General features: G+C 35.6%; 1 protein-coding gene across 3 annotated transcripts in view; it reads right to left on the minus strand.

The window, feature by feature from the left end:
- Positions 1 to 24,265, minus strand: part of TBC1D8B (TBC1 domain family member 8B) — an 82,622-nt gene that overhangs the window by 39,862 nt on the left and 18,495 nt on the right. For 2 of the 3 annotated variants that reach the window (XM_067723746.1, XM_067723749.1), the window contains exons 3-7: positions 23,818 to 23,936; positions 23,095 to 23,320; positions 22,139 to 22,379; positions 18,818 to 19,025; positions 17,992 to 18,159 (exon numbers count right to left, since the gene is read on the minus strand). In XM_067723746.1, the coding sequence (XP_067579847.1) occupies positions 17,992 to 18,159; positions 18,818 to 19,025; positions 22,139 to 22,379; positions 23,095 to 23,320; positions 23,818 to 23,936 (962 nt within the window). The remainder of the gene's footprint in view (positions 1 to 17,991; positions 18,160 to 18,817; positions 19,026 to 22,138; positions 22,380 to 23,094; positions 23,321 to 23,817; positions 23,937 to 24,265) is intronic. The other variant, XM_067723747.1, reaches the window with a different exon arrangement.

Raw genomic sequence — 24,265 nt, forward strand, 5'->3', positions numbered from 1 at the left:
AAACACCTAGAGGCAAATGAAAGAGAAAAAATGATGATCCAAAACCTACGGGATGCAGCAAAAGCAATTCTAAGAGGGAAGTATACAGCTATACAAGCCTACCTCAAGAAACAAGAAAAATCTCAAATAAACAATCTAACCTTACACTGAAAGGAACTAGAGAAAGAAGAACAAACAAAAACCAAAGTTAGCAAAAGGAAAGATATCATAAAGATCAGTGCAGAAATAAATGAAATAGAAACAAAGAACACTATAGCAAAGATCAATAATACTAAGAGCTGGTTCTTTGAGAAGATAAACAAAATTGATAAACCATTAGCCAGACTCATCAAGAAAAACAGAGAGAGGACTGAAATCAATAAAATTAGAAAAGAAAAAGGAGAAGTTACAATAGACACCGCAGAAATACAAAGCATCCTGAGAGACTACTACGAGCAACACTATGTCAATAAAATGGGCAACCTGGAAGAAATGGACAAATTCGTAGAAAGGTATAACCCTCTAAGACTGAATCAGGAAGAAATAGAAAACATGAATAGACCAATCACAAGTGATGAAATTGAAACTGTGATTAAAAATCTTCCAAAAACAAAAGTCCAGGACCAGGTGGCTTCACAGGTGAATTCTATCAAACATTTAGAGAAGAGCTAACACCCATCCTTCTCAAACTCTTCCAAAAAACTGCAGAGGAAGGAACACTCCCAAACTCATTCTATGAGGCCACCATCACTGCTACCAAAACCAGACAAAGATACTACAAAAACAGAAAATTACAGACTAATGTCACTGGTTAATATAGATGGGAAAATCCTCAACAAAATACTAGCAAACAGAATCCAACAACACACTGAAAGGGTCATACACCATGATCAACTGGGATTTATCCCAGGGATGCAAGGATTCTTCAATATACACAAGTCAATCAATGTGATACACCAATTAACAAATGGAAGAAGAAATACCATATGATCATCTAAATAGATGCATAAAAAGCTTTTGACAAAATTCAACACCCATTTATGATAAAAACTCTCCAGAAAGTGGGCATAGAGGGAACCTACCTCAACATAATAAAGGACATATAAGACAAATCCATAGCAAACATCATTCTCAAAGGTGAAAAACTGAAAGCATTTCCTCTAAGATCAGGAATAAGACAAGGATGTCCACTCTCACCACTATTATTCAACATAGTTTTGGAAGTCCTAGCCACAGCAATCAGAGCAGAAAAAGAAAAGGAATACAAATAAGAAAACAAGAAGCAAAACTGTCACTGTTTGCAGATGACATGATACTATATACAGAGAATCCTAAATATGCCACCAGAAAACTACTAGAGCTAATCAATGAATTTGGTAAAGTTGCAGGATACAAAGTTAATGCACAGAAATCTCTTACATTCCTATAAACTAATGATGAAAAATGTGAAAGAGTAATTAAGGAAACACTCCCATTTGCCACTGCAACAAAAAGAATAAAATACCTAGGAATAAAACTACCTAGGGAGACAAAAGACTTGTACACAGAAAACTATAAGACACTGATGAAAGAAATTAAAGATGATAGCTGCAGATGGAGAGATATACCATGTTCTTGGATTGGAAGAATCAATATTATGAAAATGACTATACTACCCAAAGCAATCTACACATTCAATGCAATCCTTATCAAATTACCAATGGCATTTTTTATGGAACTAGAAAAAAATTCTTAAACTTTGTATGGAGACACAAAAGACCCCGAATAGCCAAAGCAGTCTTGAGGGAAAAAAACGGAGCTGGAGGAATCAGATGCCCTGACTTCACACTAAACTACAAAGCAACAGTAATCAAGACAATATGGTACTGGCAGAAAAACAGAAACATAGATCAATGGAACAAGATAGAAAGCCCAGAGACAAACGCATGCACCTATGGTCAACTAATCTATGACAAAGGAGGCAACGATATACAATGGAGAAAAGACAGCCTTTCAATAAGTGGTACTGGGAAAACTGGACAGCTACATGTAAAAGAATGAAATTAGAACACTCCCTAACACCAAACACAAAAATAAACTCAAACTGGATTAGACACCTAAATGAAAGACCGGACACTATAAAACTCTTAGAGGAAAATATAGGAAGAACACTGTTTGACAAAAATCACAGCAAGATCTTTTGTGATCCACCTCCTAGAGTAATATAAATAAATGAAAAAATAAACAAATGGGACCTAATGAAACTTAACAGCTTTTGCACAGCAAAGGAAACTATAAACAAGACAAAAAGACAACCCTCAGAATGGGAGAAAATATTTGCAAACCAATCAATGGACAAACGATTAATCTCCAAAATATATAAACAGCCCATGCAGCTCAATATTAAAAAAACAAACAACCCAATCCCAAAATGGGCAAAAGACCTAAATAAACATTTATCCAAAGAAGATATACAGACTGCCAACAAACACATGAAAGAATGCTCAACAGCATTAATCATTAGAGAAATGCAAATCAAAACTACAATGAGATATCATCTCACATCATCTCACAACAGTCAGAATAGCCATAATCAAAAAATCTAGAAACAATAAATGCTGGAGAGGGTGTGGAGAAAAGGAAACACTCTTGCAGTGCTGGTGGGAATGTGAATTGGTACAGCCACTATGGAGAACAGTATGGAGGTTCCTTAAAAAACTACAAATAGAACTACCATGTGACCCAGCAATCCCACTACTGGGCATATACCCTGAGAAAACCATAATTCAAAAAGAGTCATATACCAAAATGTTCATTGCAGCTCTATTTACAATAGCCCGGAGATGGAAACAACCTAAGTGTCCATCATCGGATGAATGGATAAAGAAGATGTGGCACATATATACAATGGAATATTACTCAGCCATAAAAGGAAACGAAATTGAGCTAGCTGTAATGGGGTGGATAGACCTAGAGTCTGTCATACAGACTGAAGTAAGTCAGAAAGAGAAAGACAAATACCGTATGCTAACACATATATATGGAATTTAAGAAAAAAAATGTCATGAAGAACCTATGGGTAAGACAGGAATAAAGACACAGACCTACTAGAGAATGGACTTGAGGATACGGGGAGGGGGAAGGGTAAGCTGTGACAAAGCGAGAGGCATGGACATATATACACTATCAATCGCACGGTACATAGCTAGTGGGAAGCAGCCGCATAGCACAGGGAGATCAGCTCCGTGCTTTGTGACTGCCTGGAGGGGTGGGATAGGGAGGGTGGGAGGGAGGGAGACGCAAGAGGGAAGAGGTATGGGAACAAATGTATATGTATAACTGATTCACTTTGTTATAAAGCAGAAACTAACACACCATTCTAAAGCAATTACACTCTAATAAAGATGCAAAAAAAAAAGAACATACAGTGGAGAAAAGAAAACCTCTTGAATAAGTGGTGCTGGGAAAACTGGACAGGTACATGTAGAGGTATGAAATTAGAACACTCCCTAACACCATACACAAAAATAAACTCAGAATGGATTAAAAACCTAAATGTAAGGCCAGACACTATCAAACTCTTAGAGGAAAACACAGGCAGAACACTGTATGACATAAATCACAACAAGATCCTTTTTGACCCACCTCCTAGAGAAATGTAAATAAAAACAAAAATAAACAAATGGGACCTAATGAAACTTCAAAGCTTTGGAACAGCAAAGGAAACCATAAACAAGATGAAAAGACAACCCTCAGAATGGGAGAAAATATTTGCAAATGAAGCAACTGACAAAGGTTTAATCTCCAAAATTTACAAGCAGCTCATGCAGCTCAATATCAAAAAAACAAACAACCCAATCCAGAAATGGGCAGAAGATCTAAATAGACATTTCTCCAAAGATAATATACAGATTGGCAACAAACACATGAAAGAATGCTCAACGTCATAAATCATTAGAGAAATGCAAATCAAAACTACAATGAGATATCATCTCACATCGGTAAGAATGGCCATCATCAAAAAATCTAGAAACGATAAATGCTGGAGAGGGTGTGGAGAAAAGGGAACACTCTTGCACTGTTGGTAGGAATGTAAATTGATACAGTCACTATGGAAAACAGTATGGAGGTTCCTTAAAAAACTACAAATAGAACGACCATACAACCCAGCAATCCCACTACTGGGCATACATCCTGAGAAACCCATAATTGAAAAAGAGTCATGTACCAAAATGTTCATTGCAGCCCTATTTACAATAGCCAGGATATGGAAGCAACCTAAGTGTCCATCAACAGATGAATGAATAAAGAAGATGAGGCACATATATACAATGCAATATTACTCAGCCATAAAAAGAAACAAAATTGAATTATTTGTAGTGAGGTGGATGTACCTAGAGTCTGTCATACAGCATGAAGTAAGCCAGAAAGAGAAAAACAAATACTGTATGCTAAAACATATATATGGAATCTAAGAAAAAAAATAAAAAAAGGTCATGAAGAACCTAGGGGTAAGACGGGAATAAAGACACAGACCTACTAGAGCATGGACTTGAGGATATGGGGAGGGGGAAGGGTAAGCTGTGACAAAGTGAGAGAGTGGCATGGACATATATACACTACCAAATGTAAAATAGATAGCTACTGGGAAGCAGCTGCATAGCACACAGAGATCAGCTCGGTGCTCTGTGACCACCTAGACGGGTGGGATAGGGAGGGTGGGAGGGAGGGAGACGCAAGAGGGAAGAGATATGGGAACATATGTATATGTATAACTGATTCACTTTGTTATAAAGCAGAAACTAACACACCATTGTAAAGCAATTATACTCCAATAAAGATGTAAAAAAAAAAAAGAAAAAAGAAAATCTACGAACAACAAATGCGGGAGAGGGTATGGAGAAATGGGAACATTCTTGCACTGTTGGTGGGAATGTAAATTGATACAGCCACTATGGAGAACAGTATGGAGTTTCCTTAAAAAACTAAAAATAGAACTACCATATGACCCAGCAATCCCACTACTGGGCATATACCCAGAGAAAACCATAATTTAGAAAGACACATGGAACCCAATATTCATTGCAGCACTATTTACAATAGCCAGGTCATGAAAGCAACCTAAATGCCCATTGACAGACGAATTGATAAAGAAGATGTAGTACATATATACAATGGAATATAACTCAGCAGTAAAAAGGAACAAAATTGGGTCATTCGTAGAGACGTGGATGGATCTAGAGACTGTCATACAGAGTGAAGTAAGTCAGAAAGAGAAAAACAAATATCGTACATTAACGCATATATGTGGAACCTAGAAAAATGGTACAGATGAACTGGTTTGCAGGGCAGAAATTGAGACACAGATGTAGAGAAGTAACATATGGACACCAAGGGGGTAAAGTGACAGGGTGGTGGTGGTGGTGGTGGTGGTGTGATGAATTGTGAGATTGGGATTGACATGTATACACTGATGTGTACAAAATTGATGACTAATAAGGACCTGCTGTATGAAAAAATAAATAAAATAAAATTCAAAAATTAAAAAAAAGAGTAAGAAATGACAAAAATCTGGAATGCGATAAAATAAGAAATGTTTGGAAAGGTCATGGATTCAGTTTAATAAATTACGGTGTATAGAGCAAGGGAGATAAAATAAATAAATAAATAAATAAAGTGATGTAAGGGAAAAACCTACAACCAAGATTACTCTCATTCAGATTTGATGGAGAAATTAAAACCTTTACAGATAAGCAAAAGCTAAGAGAATTCAGCACCACCAAAGCAGCTTTACAACAAATGCTAAAGGAACTTCTCTAGGCAAGAAACACAAGAGAAAGAAAAGATCTACAATAACAAACCCAAAACAATTAAGAAAATGGAAACAGGAACAAACATATCGATAATTACCTTAAATGTAAATGGATTAAATGCTCCAACCAAAAGACATAGACTGCCTGAATGGATACAAAAACAAGACCCGTATATATGCTGTCTACAAGAGACCCACTTCAGACCTAGGGACACATACAGACTGAAAGTGAGGGGATGGAAAAAGATATTCCATGCAAATGGAAATCAAAAGAAAGCTGGAGTAGCAATTTTCTTATCAGACAAAATAGACTTTAAAATAAAGACTATTACAAGAGACAAAGAAGGACACCACATAACGAGCAAGGGATCAATCCAAGAAGAAGACAGAACAATTGTAAATATTTACGCACCCAACGTAGGAGCACCTCAATACATAAGGCAAATGCTAACAGCCATAAAAGGGGAAATTGACAGTAACACAGTAACAGTAGGGGACTTCAACACCCCACTTTCACCAATGGACAGAGCATCCAAAATGAAAATAAATAAGGAAACACCAGCTTTAAATGATACATTAAACAAGATGGACTTAATTGGTATTTATAGGACATTCTATCCAAAAACAACAGAATACACTTTCTTCTCAAGTGTCCATGGAACATTCTCCAGGACAGATCGTATCTTGGGTCACAAATCAAGCCTTGGTAAACTTAAGAAAACTGAAATCAGATCAAGTATATTTTCTGACCACAATGCTATGAGACTAGGTATCAATTACAGGAAAAAAACTGTAAAAAATACAAACGCATGGAGGCTAAACAAAATGCTAGTAAATAACCAAGAGATAACTGAAGAAATCAAAGAGGAAATCAAAAAATACCTAGAAACAAATGACAATGAAAACAGCACGACCCAAAACCTATGGGATGCAGCAAAAGCAGTTCTAAGACGGAAGTTTATAGCAATACAATCCTACCTCAAGAAAGAAGAAACATCTCAAATAAACAACCTAACTATACACCTAAAGCAATTAGAGAAAGAAGAATAAAAGAACCCCAAAGTTAGCAGAAGGTAAGAAATCATAAAGAGCAGATCAGAAAGAAATGAAAAAGAAATGAAAGAAACAATAGCAAACATCAATAAAACTAAAAGCTAGTTCTTTGAGAAGATAAACAAATTTGATAAACCATTAGCCAGACTCCTCAAGAAAAAAAGGGAGAAGACTCAAATCAACAGATTTAGAAATGAAAAAGGAGAAGTAACAATTGACACTGCAGATATATGAAGAATCATGAGAGATTACAACAAGCAACTCTATGCCAATAAAATGGACAACCTGGAAGAAATGGATAAAATCTTAGAAAAGCACAACCTTCCAAGACTGAACCAGGAAGAAATAGAAAATATGAACAGACCAATCACAAGCACTGAAATTGAAACCGTGATTAAAATCTTCCAACAATCAAAATCCCAGGACCAGATGGATTCACAGACGAATTCTATCAAACATTTGCAGAAGAGCTAACACCTATCCTTCTCCAACTCTTCCAAAATACAGCAGAGGGAGGAACACTCCCAAATTCATTCTATGAGGCCACCATCACCCTGATACCAAAACCAGACAAAGATGTCACAAAAAAGGAAAACTACAGGCCAATATTTCTGATGAACATAGATGCAAAAATGCTCAACAAAATACTAGCAAACAGAATCCAACAGCACATTAAAAGGATCATACATCATGATCAAGTGGGGTTTATCCCAGGAATGCAAGGATTCTTCAGTATATGCAAATCAATCAATGTGACAGATCATATTAACAAACTGAAGTATAATAACCGTATGACAGGGCTTCCCTGGTGGTGCAGTGGTTGAGAGTCCGCCTGCCGATGCAGGAGACAGGGTTCGTGCCCCAGTCTGGGAGGATCCCACATGCCGCAGAGTGGCTGAGCCCGTGAACCATGGCCGCTGAGCCTGCACGTTGGGAGCCTGTGCTCCGCAACGGGAGAGGCCACAACAGTGAGAGGCCCGTGTACCGCAAAAAAAAAAAAAAAAAAACGTGACAATCTCAATAGGTGCAGAAAAAGTGCTTTTGACAAAATTCAACACCCATTTATGATTAAAAAAACACTCGAAAGAGTAGGCATTGAGGGAACCTACCTCAACATAATAAAGGACATATGTGACAAACCCACAGCCAACATCGTTCTCAATGGTGAAAAACTGAAACCATTTCCTCTAAGATCAGGAACAAGACAAGCGTGCCCACTCTCACCACTATTATTCAACATAGTTTTGGAAGTTTTAGCCACAGCAATCAGAGGAGAAAAAGAAATAAAAGGAATACAAATTGGAAAAGAAGAAGTAAAACTGTCACTGTTTGCAGATGACATGATACTATACATAGAGAATCCTAAAGATGCTACCAGGAAACTACTAGAGCTAATCAATGAATTTGGTAGAGTAGCATGATATAAAATTAATGCACATAAATCTCTTGCATTCCTATACACTAATGATGAAAAATCTGAAAGAGAAATGAAGGAAACACTCCCATTTACCACTGCAACAAAATGAATAAAATACCTAGGAATTAACCTACCTATGGAAACAAAAGACCTGTATGCAGAAAACTATAAGACACTGATGAAAGAAATTAAAGATGATACAAACAGATGGAGAGATATACTATGTTCTTGGACTGGAAGAATCAAGATTGTGAAAATGACTATACTACCCAAAGCAATCTACAGATTCAATGCAATCCCTATCAAACTATCAATGGCATCTTTCACAGAACTAGAACAAAAAATTGCACAATTTGTATGGAAACACAAAAGACTCCGAATAGCCAAAAAAATCTTGAGATAGAAAAACGGAGCTGGAGGAATCAGGCTCCCAGACTGCAGATACTACAAAACTACAGTAATCAAGACAGTATGGTACTGGCACAAAAACAGAAATATAGATCAATGGAACAGGACAGAAAGCCCAGAGATAAACCCACACACATAAGGTCACCTTATCTTTGATAAAGGAGGCTAGAGTATACAATGGAGAAAAGACAGCCTCTTCAATAAGTGGTGCTGGGAAAACCAGACAGCTAAATGTAAAAGAATGAAAGTAGAACACTTCCTAACACCATACACAAACATAAACTCAAAATGGATTAAAGACCTAAATGTAAGGCCAGACACTATCAAACTCTTAGAGGAAAACATAGGCAGAACACTCTATGACATAAACCACAGCAAGATCCTTTTTGACCCACCTCCTAGAAAAATGTAAATAAAAACAAAAATAAACAAATGGGACCTAATGATTCTTAAAAGCTTTTGCACAGCAAAGGAAACCATAAACAAGATGAAAAGACAACGCTCAGAATGAGAGAAACTGTTTGCAAGCAAAACAACTGACAAAGGATTAATCTCCAAAATATACAAGCAGCTCATGTAGGTCAATATCAAAAAAACAAACAACCCAATCCAAAAATGGGCAGAAGACCTAAATAGACATTTCTCCGAAGAAGATATACAGATTGCCAACAAACACATGAAAAGATGCGAAGAAGATATACAGATTGCCAACAAACACATGAAAAGATGCTCAACATCACTAATCGTTAGAGAAATGCAAATCAAAACTACAATGAGGTATCACCTCACACCAGTCAGAGTGGCCATCATCAAAAAAAAATCTACAAATAATAAATGCTGGAGAGGGTGTGGAGAAAAGGGAACCCTCTTACACTGTTGGTGGGAATGTAAATTGGTACAGCCACTATAGAGAACAGTATGGAGGTTCCTTAAAAGACTAAAATAGAACTACCATATGACCCAGCAATCCCACTACTGGGCATATACCCTGAGAAAACCATCATTCAAAAAGTCATGTGCCACAATGTTCACTGCAGCACTATTTACAATAGCCAGGACATGGAAGCAACCTAAGTGTCCATCGACAGATGAATGGATAAAGAAGATGTGGCACATATATACAAGGGAATATTACTCAGCCATAAACAGAAACGAAATTGAGTTATTTGTAGTGAGGTGGATAGACCTAGAGTCTGTCATACAGAGTCAAGTAAATCAGAAAGAGAAAAACAAATACCATATGTTATCACATATATATGGGATCTAAAAAAACCAAAAAATGTTCTCATGAACTAGGGGCAGGATAGCAATAAAGACACAGACATAGAGAATGGACTTGAGGACATGGTAGGGGGAAGGGTAAGCTGGGACAAAGTAAGAGAGTAGCATTGACATATATACACTACCAAATTTAAAACAGCTAGTGGGAAGCAGCTGCATGGCACAGGGAGATCAGCTTGGTGCTTTGCAACCACCTAGAGGGGTGGGACAAGGTAGGTGGGAGGGAGACGCAAGAGGGAGGGGATATGGGGATATACGTATGCATATAGCTGATTCACTTTGTTATACAGCAGAAACTAACACAACACTGTAAAGCAATTATACTCCAATAAAGATGTTAAAAAAGAAAGTCCATGCTACCCAAAGCCATCCACAGACTCAAGGTAATCTCTATCAAAACTCAAATGGCACTTTTCATTGAAATGGAAAGAAATCCTAAACTTCACATGTAACCACAAGAGACCCTGAATAGACAATGAAATCCTGAAAAAGAATAAAGTTGAAGGCATCACATTTCCTGATTTCCACCTATATTACAAAGTTACAGTAATCAAAACAGCATGGTACTGGCATAAAAATAGACACACAGGCTAACAGAACAGAGGTGAGAGCCCAAAATAAATCCACATATATATAGTCAACTAATATCTGAAAAGGGAACCAAGACTACTCAATGTGGAAAGAACAGTCTCTTCAATAAATGGTGTTGGGAAAACTGATTATCCACATGCAAAAGAATGAAATTGGACTGCTATTTTACACCATGCACAAAAATTAACTCAAAATGAATTAAGGACTTAATCATAAAACTCCAAACTATAAAATTCCTAGAAGAAAATATAGGGGAAAAAGTTCCTTCATATTGGTCTTAGCAACAATTTTTAAGATAGGACACCAAAAGCATAAGCAAATATCAATAAGTAGGACTACATAAGGTTAAAAAGCTTCTGAAAAGAGAAAGAAATAATCAACAAAATGAAAAGGCAACATATAAAACAGAAGAAAATATTTGCAAACCATAAATCAGATAAGGGATTAACATCTACAACATATAAGGGACTTTACACAACTCAACAGCAAAAAACAAAACAGAACAAAAAAACCTGATTAAGAAATGGACAAGGGACCTAAATAGATATTTTTTACAAAGATATACAAATGGCCAACAAATACATGAAAAGGTGCTGAACATCACTAATCATCAGGAAATGCAAATCAAAACCACAATGAGGTATAATTACACACCTGTTAGAATGGTTATTATCAAAAGACAAGAGTTAAGTGTTGGCAAGAATGTGGAAAATAGGGAGCCAAAGCGCACTGTTGTTGATGATGTAAATTGGTACAGCGCTATGGAAAACATGTATGGAGGTCCTCAAAAGATTAAAATTAGAACTACCACATGATTTGGTAATCCCACTTCTGGGTATATATTCAAAGGAAATGAAGTCACTATCTTGAAGAGATATCTGCACCCCTATGTTCATTGCAGCATTGTTCACAAAATCTAAGACAAATCTAACTGTTGACAGATGAATGGATAAAGAAAATGTGGTGTGTGTATATATGTGTATATGTGTGTATGTATATGTATGTGTATATATATATATATATATATATATATATATATATATATATATACACACACACACACACAAAGGATTATTATTTAGCCATAAAAAGGAAGTTCTGCAAGGTGCAACAACATGGATGGACATTGAGGGCACTACACTAAGTGAAATAAATCAGACAGAGAAAGACAAATACTGTATGATCTCACTTATATGTGGAATATAAAATAGCCAGCTTTATAGAAGCAGAGTAGAACGGTGGTTTCCAGGGGCTAGGAGTAGGGGAAATGAGATGTTGGTCGATGTGTACAAACTTCCAGTTTATATGAAAAATAAATTCTAGGAATCTAATGTACAACATGGTGACTACAGTTAACAATATTGTATATTTGAAAGTTGCTATGAGAGTAGAATTTAAATGTTTTCACTACAACAACAACAAAATTGTAATTACATGAGGTGGGGGATATGTTAACTAACCTTACTGTGGTAATCATTTTAATATATGTGTATCAAATCATCACATCGTACATCTTAAACTTACACAATGTTATATGTCAATTATCTCAATAAATCTGGGGGAAAAAAAAGAACCCAGCAGTTCCTTACACACATAGTTGAAGTTTAACAAATATTTGTTGAATTTTTAAAAATTCAAAAAAAAATAAATGAGGTATCAAACCACAAAAAGATATGGAGGAACCTTAAATGCATATTGCTAAGGAGTCAGTCTGAAAAGGATACATATGGTATGATTCCAACTATATAACATTTTGGGAAAGGCAAGAGTATAGAAACAGTAAAATGATCAGTGGTTACCAAGCGTTGGGGAGAGGGATAAACAGGTAGAGCACAAGGGATATTTAGGGCGGGGAAATTATTTTGTATGATACTATAATGGTACATATATTATGTATTTGGCAAAAGCCATAGAATTGTACACCACCAAGAGTGGATCCTAATGTAAACTATGCACTTTAGTTAATAATGTATCAATACTGGTTCATCAGTTATAACAAATGTACCATACCAATGCAAGATGTTAATAATAGGGAAAACTGGGCATAGTAGAGGGTGGGCAGGTGTATATAGGAACTCTGTACTTTCTGTTCAATTTTTCTGTAAACCTAAAACTGCTCTAAGAAATAAAGTCTATTAATTAAAACGATTTAAAACAGGAAAGTATGACAACTATGTCCCATCAAATAGAGAATATCAACAAAGAGAAATTATTAAAACAAAGAATCAATCAACAATGTATGAAGGATTTCAATTTCTTTACATCCTCCTCAACATTTGTTATTGTCTGTCTTTATTATTAGAGCCACCCTAGTGGGTGTGAAAGGGTCTCTAATTGTGGCTTTGATTTGCAGTTCCCTAATGACTATTTACGTTGAAGATCTTTATGTGCTTACTGGCCATTTCTTTATCTTCTTTAGAGAACTGTATATTCAAATCCTTTGACCGTTAAAAAAAATTAGATAACTTTGCCTTTTATTTTTGAGTTGTAAGAGTTTTTTATATATTCTGGATAGATGTCCCTTATCAGATATATAATTTGCAAATATTTTCTCTCATTCTGTGTATTGTCACTTCACTTTCTTAATGGTATCATTTGTACAACAAACATTTTTAATTTTGATGCAGCCAATTTGCATATTTTTTCTTTTGTCGTGTTTTTATGTCACAGCTAAGAAAAAAATTGCCTAACTCAAAGTCATGAAGATTTACTCTTATGTTTTCTCTAAGAGTTTTATAGTTTTAGCTCTTACATTTAGGTCTTTGATCCATTTAGAGTTAATTTTTGTGTATGGTGTAAAAAAAGGTTCAACTTTATGTTTTTTTGTATATGTATGTGGATATCCATTGTGCCCACACCACTTGTTGAATAGACTGTATTTCCCTCTTTGCATTTATTTGGCACTCTGTTGAAAAATCAATTGACCAGGGACTTCCCCAGTAGTGCAGTGGTGAAGAATCTGCCTGCCAATGCAGGGGACACAGGTTCAATCCCTAGTATTGGAAGATCCCACATGCCGCAGAGCAACTAAGCCTGTGCGCCACAACTACTGAGCCTGCGCTCTGGAGCCTGCGAGCCACAACTACTGAGCCCATGTGCCACAACTACTGAAGCCCACGCACCTAGAGTTCGTGCTCTGCAACAAGAGAAGCCACTGCAATGAGAAGCCCGCACACCACAACAAAGAGTAGCCCCCACTCGCCACAACTAGAGAAAGCCCACACGCAGCAACGAAAACCCAACACAGCCAAAAATAAAATTAATTAATTTAAAAAAATCAACTGACCATAAATGTAAGACTTTATTTCAAGACTCTCAATTCTATTACACTGATCTATATGTCTAACCTTACACCAGGATAATGCTGTCTTGTTTACTACAGCTGTGTAGTAAGTTTTGAAATTGAGAATTGTGAGTCCTCCAACTTTGTTCTTCCTCTTGAATACTGTGTTAGCTATTCTGGGTCCCTTGCATTTCCACATTAATTTTATGATCTCCAAAGCTTTACTCTGAATACATATCAGTTACCCAGCTTCTGTGGATTGTAACTATACCAGAAGTCTGAAGTTACCACTAGAGGTACTAAAAAAAGGCTCACTTAACATCATCCCTTTCAGTTTAGTAGCTTAAGAAAGATGAAAAGAATGTCCATGACTAAGGTGGAGGAAAAGTAGAAGTTTAGGGTAAAGCAGTCCAGTAGTATTTCACCTTGAAACCCAAGAAGCCAACAAGACGTAGAAGGGTTGGAAGTTAAGAGGATTCAGGGAAAGTTTAAAAGGAGTATTCAAATCAATGTCTGAATATAAGGGTAGGACAGAAGAATCTTACAAAGGAAAAAACTATTAGTGAGTATACGTCCTATATTACAACACTTTTCTTTTTTAAAAAGCTTGTTTTGACAAGTCTACTTTACTATTAATGTTACATTTTGCTGTTCTAATGAGGGATTATGTTTTTGCAAAACCGATTTAAAAATTCATGGCTGGAGTCTGGGTCTCAAGCAAAGTACATTCCCTTAAGTTAGGCCATATGACTGAGGAACCAGTTTATCTATTAGTAGTATATCTAAAGTACAGGAAAAGTAGCCAAGAAGGAAAAGAAAAACTAACCCTTAAGTTATGAAACCCCAAACATCAATATATAAAAGGGATGACAAGTGTGCTGCTTCTATCCATGATTACCTTTTAAGTATTCACAAAAATCACATCAACATATTCGCCTTCAAAGATGCTGGTTTAAATCAATTTAATATTTGAATTGTTTGAAGAGCATAATAAAGTATTCAGGAAGCTAAGCTTAAATTACTTAACTTTTTTTTTTGGCTCTGGCTCTTTTGAATGGGAGGATTTTACCCCATGGCCATACCAATTTTATATATCCATTTATTCGGGTGCTCACACTTGTGACAGTTATAAATTTGGCACTCATCAGACATTTGGTGCCTGAGCAAAATCCAATCACATGAGGAAGCAACACAGGTTGTTGACTTTATAACAGGTATTCTTAGACTTGGTTTGGTTTTTAGTATCTGCTATTGACTTTAGAAATAGCATATGGCTTCTAAAGGTGAAGAAAAGGCAGGGTAAAGATTAATATTTCTTTATGTGTAACTTTTCTACAAACTATTAGATTTAAATTAGAATATCTCACGAACTCAGCATAATAATGATGGTTGGGGGCCAGAGTTGACCTGTAAAATAAAAAATTACAGCAAAAATACAAGGAAATACTTCTCTTAGATATCAGAAGCTTATCTTAAAATAGGCTCCTGTTCATAGCACGTAATTTTAAATTAGCGCTAATTTTATTTTTAATAAAATTTCTGATTTCCTAACGTTGAAATAAATCTACTCCACACAGCCTAATTTATATTATAGTTACAGAAAACATATTACTTTATTCTTATCAAGGCAAACAAACACCAGTTGTGTGGGTTAAACTATTATTCTTATCTGCATTATTGTGTAGGATAAGGAAGCCATTACTTCTAATTTTAAAAACTTAGAAAGATAGGGCTGGTTATGAGAACTAATGAAACAAGTATGTTTATATATGCTTTGATAATCTGTAGAAGATATTTGCCCTTCTAAACACTTCAATGCATACATAGCTCAACTTCTACGTCTTCTTGACATTCTATAGGTCCTATGAGCCACTTATAATGTAGTCTCAAAGCATCAAGTAAAGGATCTTTAGCAGTATTTTCCCTCTTAGGCCACTTTGCTTAAAATTAAGCTAAAAGGGCCCATTTTTCTTTCATTTTGTATAGTTTTGAAAAATTACCATATCTGGTAATATTTCTTGAGTATATGTGTTAATAAAAAAATTAAAAATTAATGTGTTTTCTAAGCATTTGATTAGAATTTTTCAAAACCCATGTATGCACCCAGATTTTAACATAACTTAACAAAATGTGGAGAATTTTAATTGACATATTTAAAAATTTAGACAGAACTGGTACGTATGTACAATCCCAATTGTTTCTGGGAGCATTTGTTCTTTGTATCACATTTTGATGTACTCACAGGAAAAATTTCCTAGTCCTTCCTGTATTCATATTTAGATTCGTTGATTTAAATTTCTTTGAGATTTAGAATAAAAAGTCTTGTTGTTTGTGTAAATTTTACCAGATTTGGTAAAATTACAGAATATAATTTTTTTGTTTTAGTATGCTAGGTATAGCTATAAAATAATATAACTACAATTTCTGTCATTTAGAAATCAAATGGAACCAGCTCCTGTTTAACAAGCTCTCTCTTCACTATTTTAAAAAATGTACTATAAATAAAGCTAGACATATACAGATAATACTAAAACAAGTTAATATTCTTCCTCATTGCTAAGATAAAAATCTTCAGGGAAAATAGAATGTTATGACAATTTAAAAAAAATACATTTCCAAGGACCCAGTATACCAACCGGTATTTTGTACATATCTTTATTAAAACCTTTAAAAATGGTTAAGAGAAACTAGAAAGCTTAGAACTTTGACATACATCTGAAAAGATGGTAAACATTTTGAAACAAAATCCTTTCTTAACTGCTGAGCATATCCAACTATTAGAGGGGCCTGAGAGTTTTCAGGGGAAAAATTCCAGTTATTCAGGTTTAAGAGACACAGATAAATTACAGAAGGAAATATAAAGCAGAGCATTACATCCAACATACAGACTGAATCTGAAATGGACTAGGACAGAAAAACAAAAGTGAGATAAGCAAGAATATGGGAGCAAGATTGATCAGATTTTACTTATGTCCTCACATCAAACTATGGTATATCCTGGGTATATATTTGAAGAGAGTGAAAGATTAGTAAATTGGGGCAAGAAAACTCTTAATGGCCAACATGAAAGTTCTGTGTCTGGAACTGAGATACACATATTTTTTAAAATTATGTTTTCATTGTGCTTTTCTATTATCAAAGGAAGAGTTTTAGTCTTGTCAATCCTGCATTCTAATTGACTTAGCATAATATTTTCAGTCTGTGCTCTGGAGAAAGAAGTAAAAGCCTCTATAATCCAATCCAAGTAAAATAATATAGCCAGTAAAGCCAATGTTGATTTTTTTCTTTGAATTTTTAATTAAAATATAAGTAGTGGGGGCTTCCCTGGTGGCGCAGTGGTTGGGAGTCCACCTGCCGATGCAGGGGACGCGGATTCGTGCCCCGGTCCGGGAGGACCCCATGTGCCGCGGAGCGGTTGGGCCCGTGAGCCATGGCCGCTGAGCCTGCGCGTCCGCAGCCTGTGCTCCGCAACAGGAGAGGCCGCAGCAGTGGGAGGCCTGCGTACGGCAAAAAAAATATATACACATATATATATATATATATATATATATATATATATGTAGTTATAATGTGATGTTTTATCAATCTATTAAAACATGAGATTCCTTGGCATTGAAAAAGAAAATTAATGTGAACTGAAACTATCTACATTTCCATAAAAGACAAACATCAAAATCAGGCTTTTGATCACCCTCTCTGCCAAGAATATTTGTCTTCTCTAATATTTTACTAGTAAATAGATATGTCACTATTTTGCTTTGGCCTAGATTATGCAAATAAGGCTGACCTACTTGATGTTAAATAAAAAGATAGATTGTCTCTCTAAAGCAATAAGAGGAAAGTCCTTCTTCAATGCCTTATTGAATTCTCAAATATAGTTTGAGTTGTTAAAAGCCATGTTATGTGAAAGTACAAGGAGTGTATATATGATAAATAGCAAATATAGTCAAGAAAGATCAAATGATAATAATTTTTTTAAAAGTCTGAGTTCCTAAAAAAAGATAAAGTCCTTAATTCTCACTTTTGCTTTATGATGTGCCTTAGAGAATATAATTTCTTTGGTATTCATCTTTCAAAAAAACTCAACCTAAGTATAAATAGGAAAGGTACTATGAATTCCTTTTGAAAGTATGGACCACACAAAACACAAACCTTTTTATCAAAATGACTTGATTGCTAGATACTTACCTCTGTGCTAATATCGTGATACTGAGTTGAAGCTGCCCCGCACTTGAGCCAGAGTTTTGCCACCAATTGCTCAAATTCTTTAACTTCACTGAAGCGAAAAGCTGTTTTTCCTTTGATGCTAATGATGACAGATTTGCTGGAATCATTTGTCTTATCTATAGCTAAGACCTGGGGGATGAAAACATAAATGAATCGCATTTTCCCTTGTTACTGACAAGGTCAGGCAAAATGTGTTTAGCTTATTTTTTTGTGGCTACAAGTTTTGGTCTGTGGTAGGACTTAGTAAGAAATAGACTTTGGGTACTAGTTGTACCACTAATACAAGCAACCTTAGAGCAAGATATTTCACTTCTAAAGGAAAAGTTTAACTAACATGTAACCTTTAAAAATGACAATACAAATGTAAAAATTCAGGGCCGCAATATGGACAATTGATTTCTGACTTACACAAAAGCTATCAATTCTATTCTTTCTGACCATGTGTATCAAATATGATAGTATAAATTTTGGTATCCATGTCATAAACATCTGAGTGATCATGCTCCATGTTGAGTCATCCCAAACGCTTATCTTGTTTATTAATTTTTAATTTTTTTCTCTTTTCATTTTCAATAAGAGCTGTAAGGCTCTTATCCTAGTACTCTTATCCTCAGGAATGGTACTCTTACCCTGAAGAATATAACTGCACTTAAAAATTATTATTTAAAATTACTAAAAGGATGCTGCATATTGAGTTTTTAATAATTTACAGAATTAAAGGGTATTTTACTCTGTGAATGGTAACATTTTTGAACTAAAAACTGATATGTAACTAAATTTATTTTACCTCTCGTAATGGAATGATTACACTACATAGATTGCCATCCTGGCTAGCAAAGCAGATATAGTTTTCTGAGATGCACATTTTTCCATGAGTGTTGAAGTGGCTGAATGGTACCCATAAGAAACATTCATGTACTTCTTTCAAAGTCTCTTCTTTGGGCAGCCTAAAAAAAGCATTAAACTGCTCACTGTGGGCTCGATTTTCCAGACCTCTATAGGAAAGAAAAAAAGGGGGGGCTCAAATGATGACTTCTAAAGGATACACATGTCCATATTGATTAATCTAAATGCACTGTAAAGCAGAATGATTAAGCACTACATGCTATGTTCTTCAACAAATTATGAAATGGAAGAAACACTGATTCCTAACCAATTTATTTTGTTTGTTCTCTTTTCCAATTTTGTATTATTAGTAGTAAATTACAATGCACAACAGTTAGAGGTGATGTAGGTCTTCAAACCATCTATTAAAGGGTGATTTTCTGGAATATTACTATATTATTATATATTCATAACATGTGAGTATGGCTAAAATCAATCTTGGCAGACAATAATTTTTACATCTGGTTATCAGAAAGTCAAAAGAGTTACCCAGTTCAAACAAAATAAAATAATGAAAATTTATGGCATCAAAATTTAGATGGGAAGACTAGTACATAAAAATAATATTAAAGGGGCTTCCCTGGTGGCGCAGTGGTTGAGAGTCCGCCTGCCGATGCAGGGGACACGGGTTCGTGCCCTGGTCTGGGAGGATCCCACATGCCGCGGAGCAGCTGGGCCCGTGAGCCATGGCCGCTCAGCCTGCGCGTCTGGAGCCTGTGCTCCGCAACGGGAGAGGCCACAACAGTGAGAGGCCCGCGTACCGCAAAAAATAAATAAATAAATAAATAAATAAAATTAAGTGAAGCAAAAATGTAAATGAATACTTAAAAAATTCAAAAGTAGAGGCAAGATAAAACAACACTTCTTACACAGTACTGGGCACAGAATGGGTGTCAATAAATACAGATGATTTGTTAACTGATACATAAGTATATAATAAAAAACAATTGCTTAAAATAGTACAATTTTTCTAGAGGCAATAAACACTTGTGCTAAGCAGCAATGCCATCTGCGGTAGTGAGTAAATTATGCAAGTTCTAACTCAAAGCCAACAAAGTTAAAAACTAAATTTATCCTTCCAGCATATACTATTTGAATATGTGGCAGTTCACCATGTCTTTCAAAAATAATTCTGATAAATATGAACAGAGAACCACATTAATTTTTACCTCACTTAAATTGTAATTTGGTGGGCTATTTCACTATTACTTAAAAGGATAAGGACTTTTTACATGAATGAAAAGATGTCCATGATACATTATTTTAAGGGGGAGAAAAAGCAGATTGTAGAATAATATGTGATGTTTAGGTCCCCTCCATGCTTTTGGCAAATAGTTTTAATTCATGCATTAAAAGGCCTGGAAGGATATACACTGAATTTAGCTATTGTAATACATATTTGTAAAAACAATAAGCCAAAGCAATAAAGATACTCCAGTTTATAAAAAAGTCATTTGGAGACTAAGTCTAAATAAGCTATTGTTCTTTTTAACTTACTAGAAAAAAGGATTTAGATATATACAATTTTCAATAGGCTCTTTTAAAACTGCACATAGACAAAAATGAATTTCCTATACCTCATTTAAATACAGACTTGGTAATGAATAACTCATTGATAGCTGGCCTTTTAGAATATTTTAAGGGAAATAAAATGGCTAAAAATGTTTGTTTATGGTGGCCAATCAAAACAACCTACAGGGCTTCCCTGGTGGCGCAGTGGTTGAGAGTCCGCCTGCCGATGCAGGGGACACGGATTTGTGACCCGGTCCGGGAGGATCCCACATGCCGCGGAGGGGCTGGGCCCGTGAGCCATGGCCGCTGGGCCTGCGCGTCCGGAGCCTGTGCTCCGCAACGGGAGAGGCCACAACAGTGAGAGGCCCGCGTACCGCAAAAAAAAAAAAAAAAAAAAAAACCTACAAAAACAAATGCCTCACTATTAACATAACATAAACTGTATTTTTAATCCTTATAGAGTTCTATGTATAAATCATGCACACTGGGACCTAATTTTGGTAATAAGGTGTAAAAAAATTCACCTCGGCCTTCCCTGGTGGCGCAGTGGTTTAGAGTCCGCCTGCTGATGCAGGGGACGTGGGTTCGTGCCCCGGTCCAGGAAGATCCCACATGCCGTGGAGCGGCTGGGCCCGTGAGCCATGGCCGCTGAGCCTGCGCGTCCGGAGCCTGTGCTCCGCAACGGGAGAGGCCACAACAGTGAGAGGCCCGCGTATAGCAAAAAAAAAAATTCACCTCACTGATCTATTTCCAGAAAAGCAGAAAGGCTCACAAAGGAACCCTTATGTATATAGCTTTTAGGAATGGTTTAAGAATAGGCAAGAGGAACAACTGTACCCAAGTTAGGGCTATGTAGCAATCACACAACCATCCAGGTCACTTGTTCTGGTCTATCCATAGGACTGCAGCTTAGGTTTGTCTCATTTACACTTTCCCATGCAGTCTATACCCTCATCCTCCTTGCCAGAAGTGGTTCTCACTAGCTATTTCTGGATCCTCTCCGCCCTCCCTCCCCTTTGGCATGCTCAGCTCACTTCAGTCAACTGTTCTGAGTGTTGAGCAGGATGAAATGGCTCTGGTCAGTTTCAGCAAACCAAATATAGTGGCAAACAGCTACCAGACAGATACTTCTGATGCAGGCATTAATAATGATTAACATTTACCTAGTGCTTTATATTTTACAAAGTGCTTTCAAACGTTATATTGCTCATTCGTCACAAGTGCTCTCTGAGGTACAAATGACTGCTGAGAAAACTGAGGTCCTGAGAGATTATGACTTGTCCCAGGGTTTCTCTACTCTCATTCTGAAGCGCATGTTCCATTGACTCTACTAACTTACCCTTTTAATAAAAAATGAAGCTGTTGGCGGCGGGGGGGATGGTGGGAGAGGGAAATATTGGGAGTTTGGGATTAGCAGATGCCAACTATTATATATAGGATGGATAAACAACAAGGTTCTACTGTATAGCACAGGGAACTATATTCAATATCCTGTGATAAACCATAATGGAATGGAGAGGATACTATTTGTGAAATGCACATGAATAAACTAAAAAAACCCACACATCTATGATTACTCCAAAGAAAAACTATCATATAACATAGAACAATTAAATTTTTTTAAGAACAGTTAACTTTTAATGCTATTCAACGCTACCATTCTTTGGTCAAACAATACTTAAAAAGTAAATATTAATTAAGCTTTGAATACCTTTTAGTAATTTGTAGAGGATCATCAAGGATTGGGTCATTATCAAATGTTTCCTTATCAAAAATTCTTTTTATAGCATAGTTTGCCAGCTGTTCCATAAGAAGGTACGTTTTGTTAATATGCAAAAACATTGAAAAGTAGTGATTCTCTCCTTGGGAACACACATGAATACTCTCTGTCAGTATGACATTTGAAGTCTTTTCAAGTTTTGAGACCGCATCCCAGGAGATAATGAGTTTTACTGCAAATAAGAATTATAAACAGATATGATTAAATTTCTCAATGTTGATTCATATTTATCAATCAGGTCTTTCAAAACAATAGTTAACCACTTGAAAAATGCTATGAACAACTAAAATATTTTAGAGTTCAAGATATTAGTTAAAATTTTGAAGCATAACAATGAACATACAATAATTGTTGATCCTAGGAACAGATACAATTTTAAATAATTTTTAATTTTTTATGATTTGATATTTAAACCTGATATTAAATTTGATATTTCAATTTACACAATTATATACCCATTGGTGTAAAAGCTATACATCTGCTATGAACAGTACTGTTTGATTCTTCTCTGTAACTGTGAGCCATTAGGTACTATGATTACTATATGTATATTGTATGTTTAAAACAAGTATTAAAACATAGATTAAAGAAAGTAGGTAGTTTAGAACAAGTGAAAGAAAGGAGTCACATGCTAGATCACCATCATCATTTAATATTCATTTGTCTCCCACAATATGCAAGGCATTCTATACACAATTCTAATGGTTCTTAATGTTAAACAACCAGTCTTAAAAGTATTCTTTCCCTAGATGAAGTGAACTTTTTAATGTACAGTTTAATTACCCTTAATATCTATCCTATTACTTTATATGCAACCTAACACCACCACAGGGTTGATAGGTCAGTCTGCAAGTTCAAAGTCATAGTAAGCAACAGAAACCACTTACTTTCTGATCCCAACAAAAAAGAATAGAAGCTCAGAAAGTTGGTGCTAAGATATAGCCAACCCTGACAAGGAACCCGTCCTTTCCAATAACTGCACGAGTAATAGGTCACTAACTTTTCCTGCTCTGGTAAACCAAAACATTTTTCAAATTTCAAAAGGGCTTCTCGAAATTTCTCAGGGTCATCTTCTTTTGCAAAAGAATGTTTTCCCTCTTCAGCAATTAATCCCTAAAGGAGACAAAATATTTTCTGAAAATTAGTAATTACCTACCAACAAAAATATCTCTCACATATTTAAACAATTCATTGAATAAAACTGTGTACACACACACACACACACACACACACGCATGTGCACACACATCTCTTAGGACAGAGGTGAGCAGATTTTGTTTAATTTTGTAATTAGGCTTTTTCTAATGCCTCACAAGGAGCTACCACAAATAGAGGTGCTAAATATTATTTTGATTGAGTGAAGGGTTCATTCAAACTGCAAACGCAAAAGATTGTGAAATGAAAATATCCCTAATAGCACTCACAAGGGCACCAAAGACTAACTGCTAACTTTACAATGTCTTTAGTTCTGATTCTGATATTCATATATGTGCTTTTGCCAATCCTGAAAGGTGGCAGTAAAACAATGACCTGCCATGCAGCTTCGATCCTCAAATAAGAGGGTCAAAGAGTTTAGTATTCCATCTACAAAATATATCCATGCCACTTACTCTTATCTTTCCTTGTACAAAATTAGTAATATCTTCATTAGAATCAAACACAGACAAGGTCTTCATGATATTTTGTTCTAACCATTCCCAATGTTTGGTTATTTCTTCTCTGTTGGCTCCTGATTCATAATAAAAGAGAATGAAAGACTCAAAGAAAACTTCACACACAAAAAACTGCTCTTGATATTTATAAGCTTAGTTTTAAAAGAAATAAAATTATATTTGCTCATTTTCAAAAATGATCATCATAAAAGAATAGGGGTACTACATTTATTCTCTATTTCATCACTATATGTGGGTAGGAACACTATAAGTAGAAAGAATAAAATATTTAAGGAAAGTGGAGAAAAGTAAATACAACTCATGAGAAAAGATATAAAATTCTGAAAACAAGGTGCCAGTAACTGGTGCCTACGGTAACCAGTTCTTTTAAGAGAATATATAGAGT

This window comes from Pseudorca crassidens, chromosome X (genome assembly GCF_039906515.1).
Source record: "Pseudorca crassidens isolate mPseCra1 chromosome X, mPseCra1.hap1, whole genome shotgun sequence".
NCBI classification, from domain to species: Eukaryota; Metazoa; Chordata; class Mammalia; order Artiodactyla; family Delphinidae; genus Pseudorca; species Pseudorca crassidens.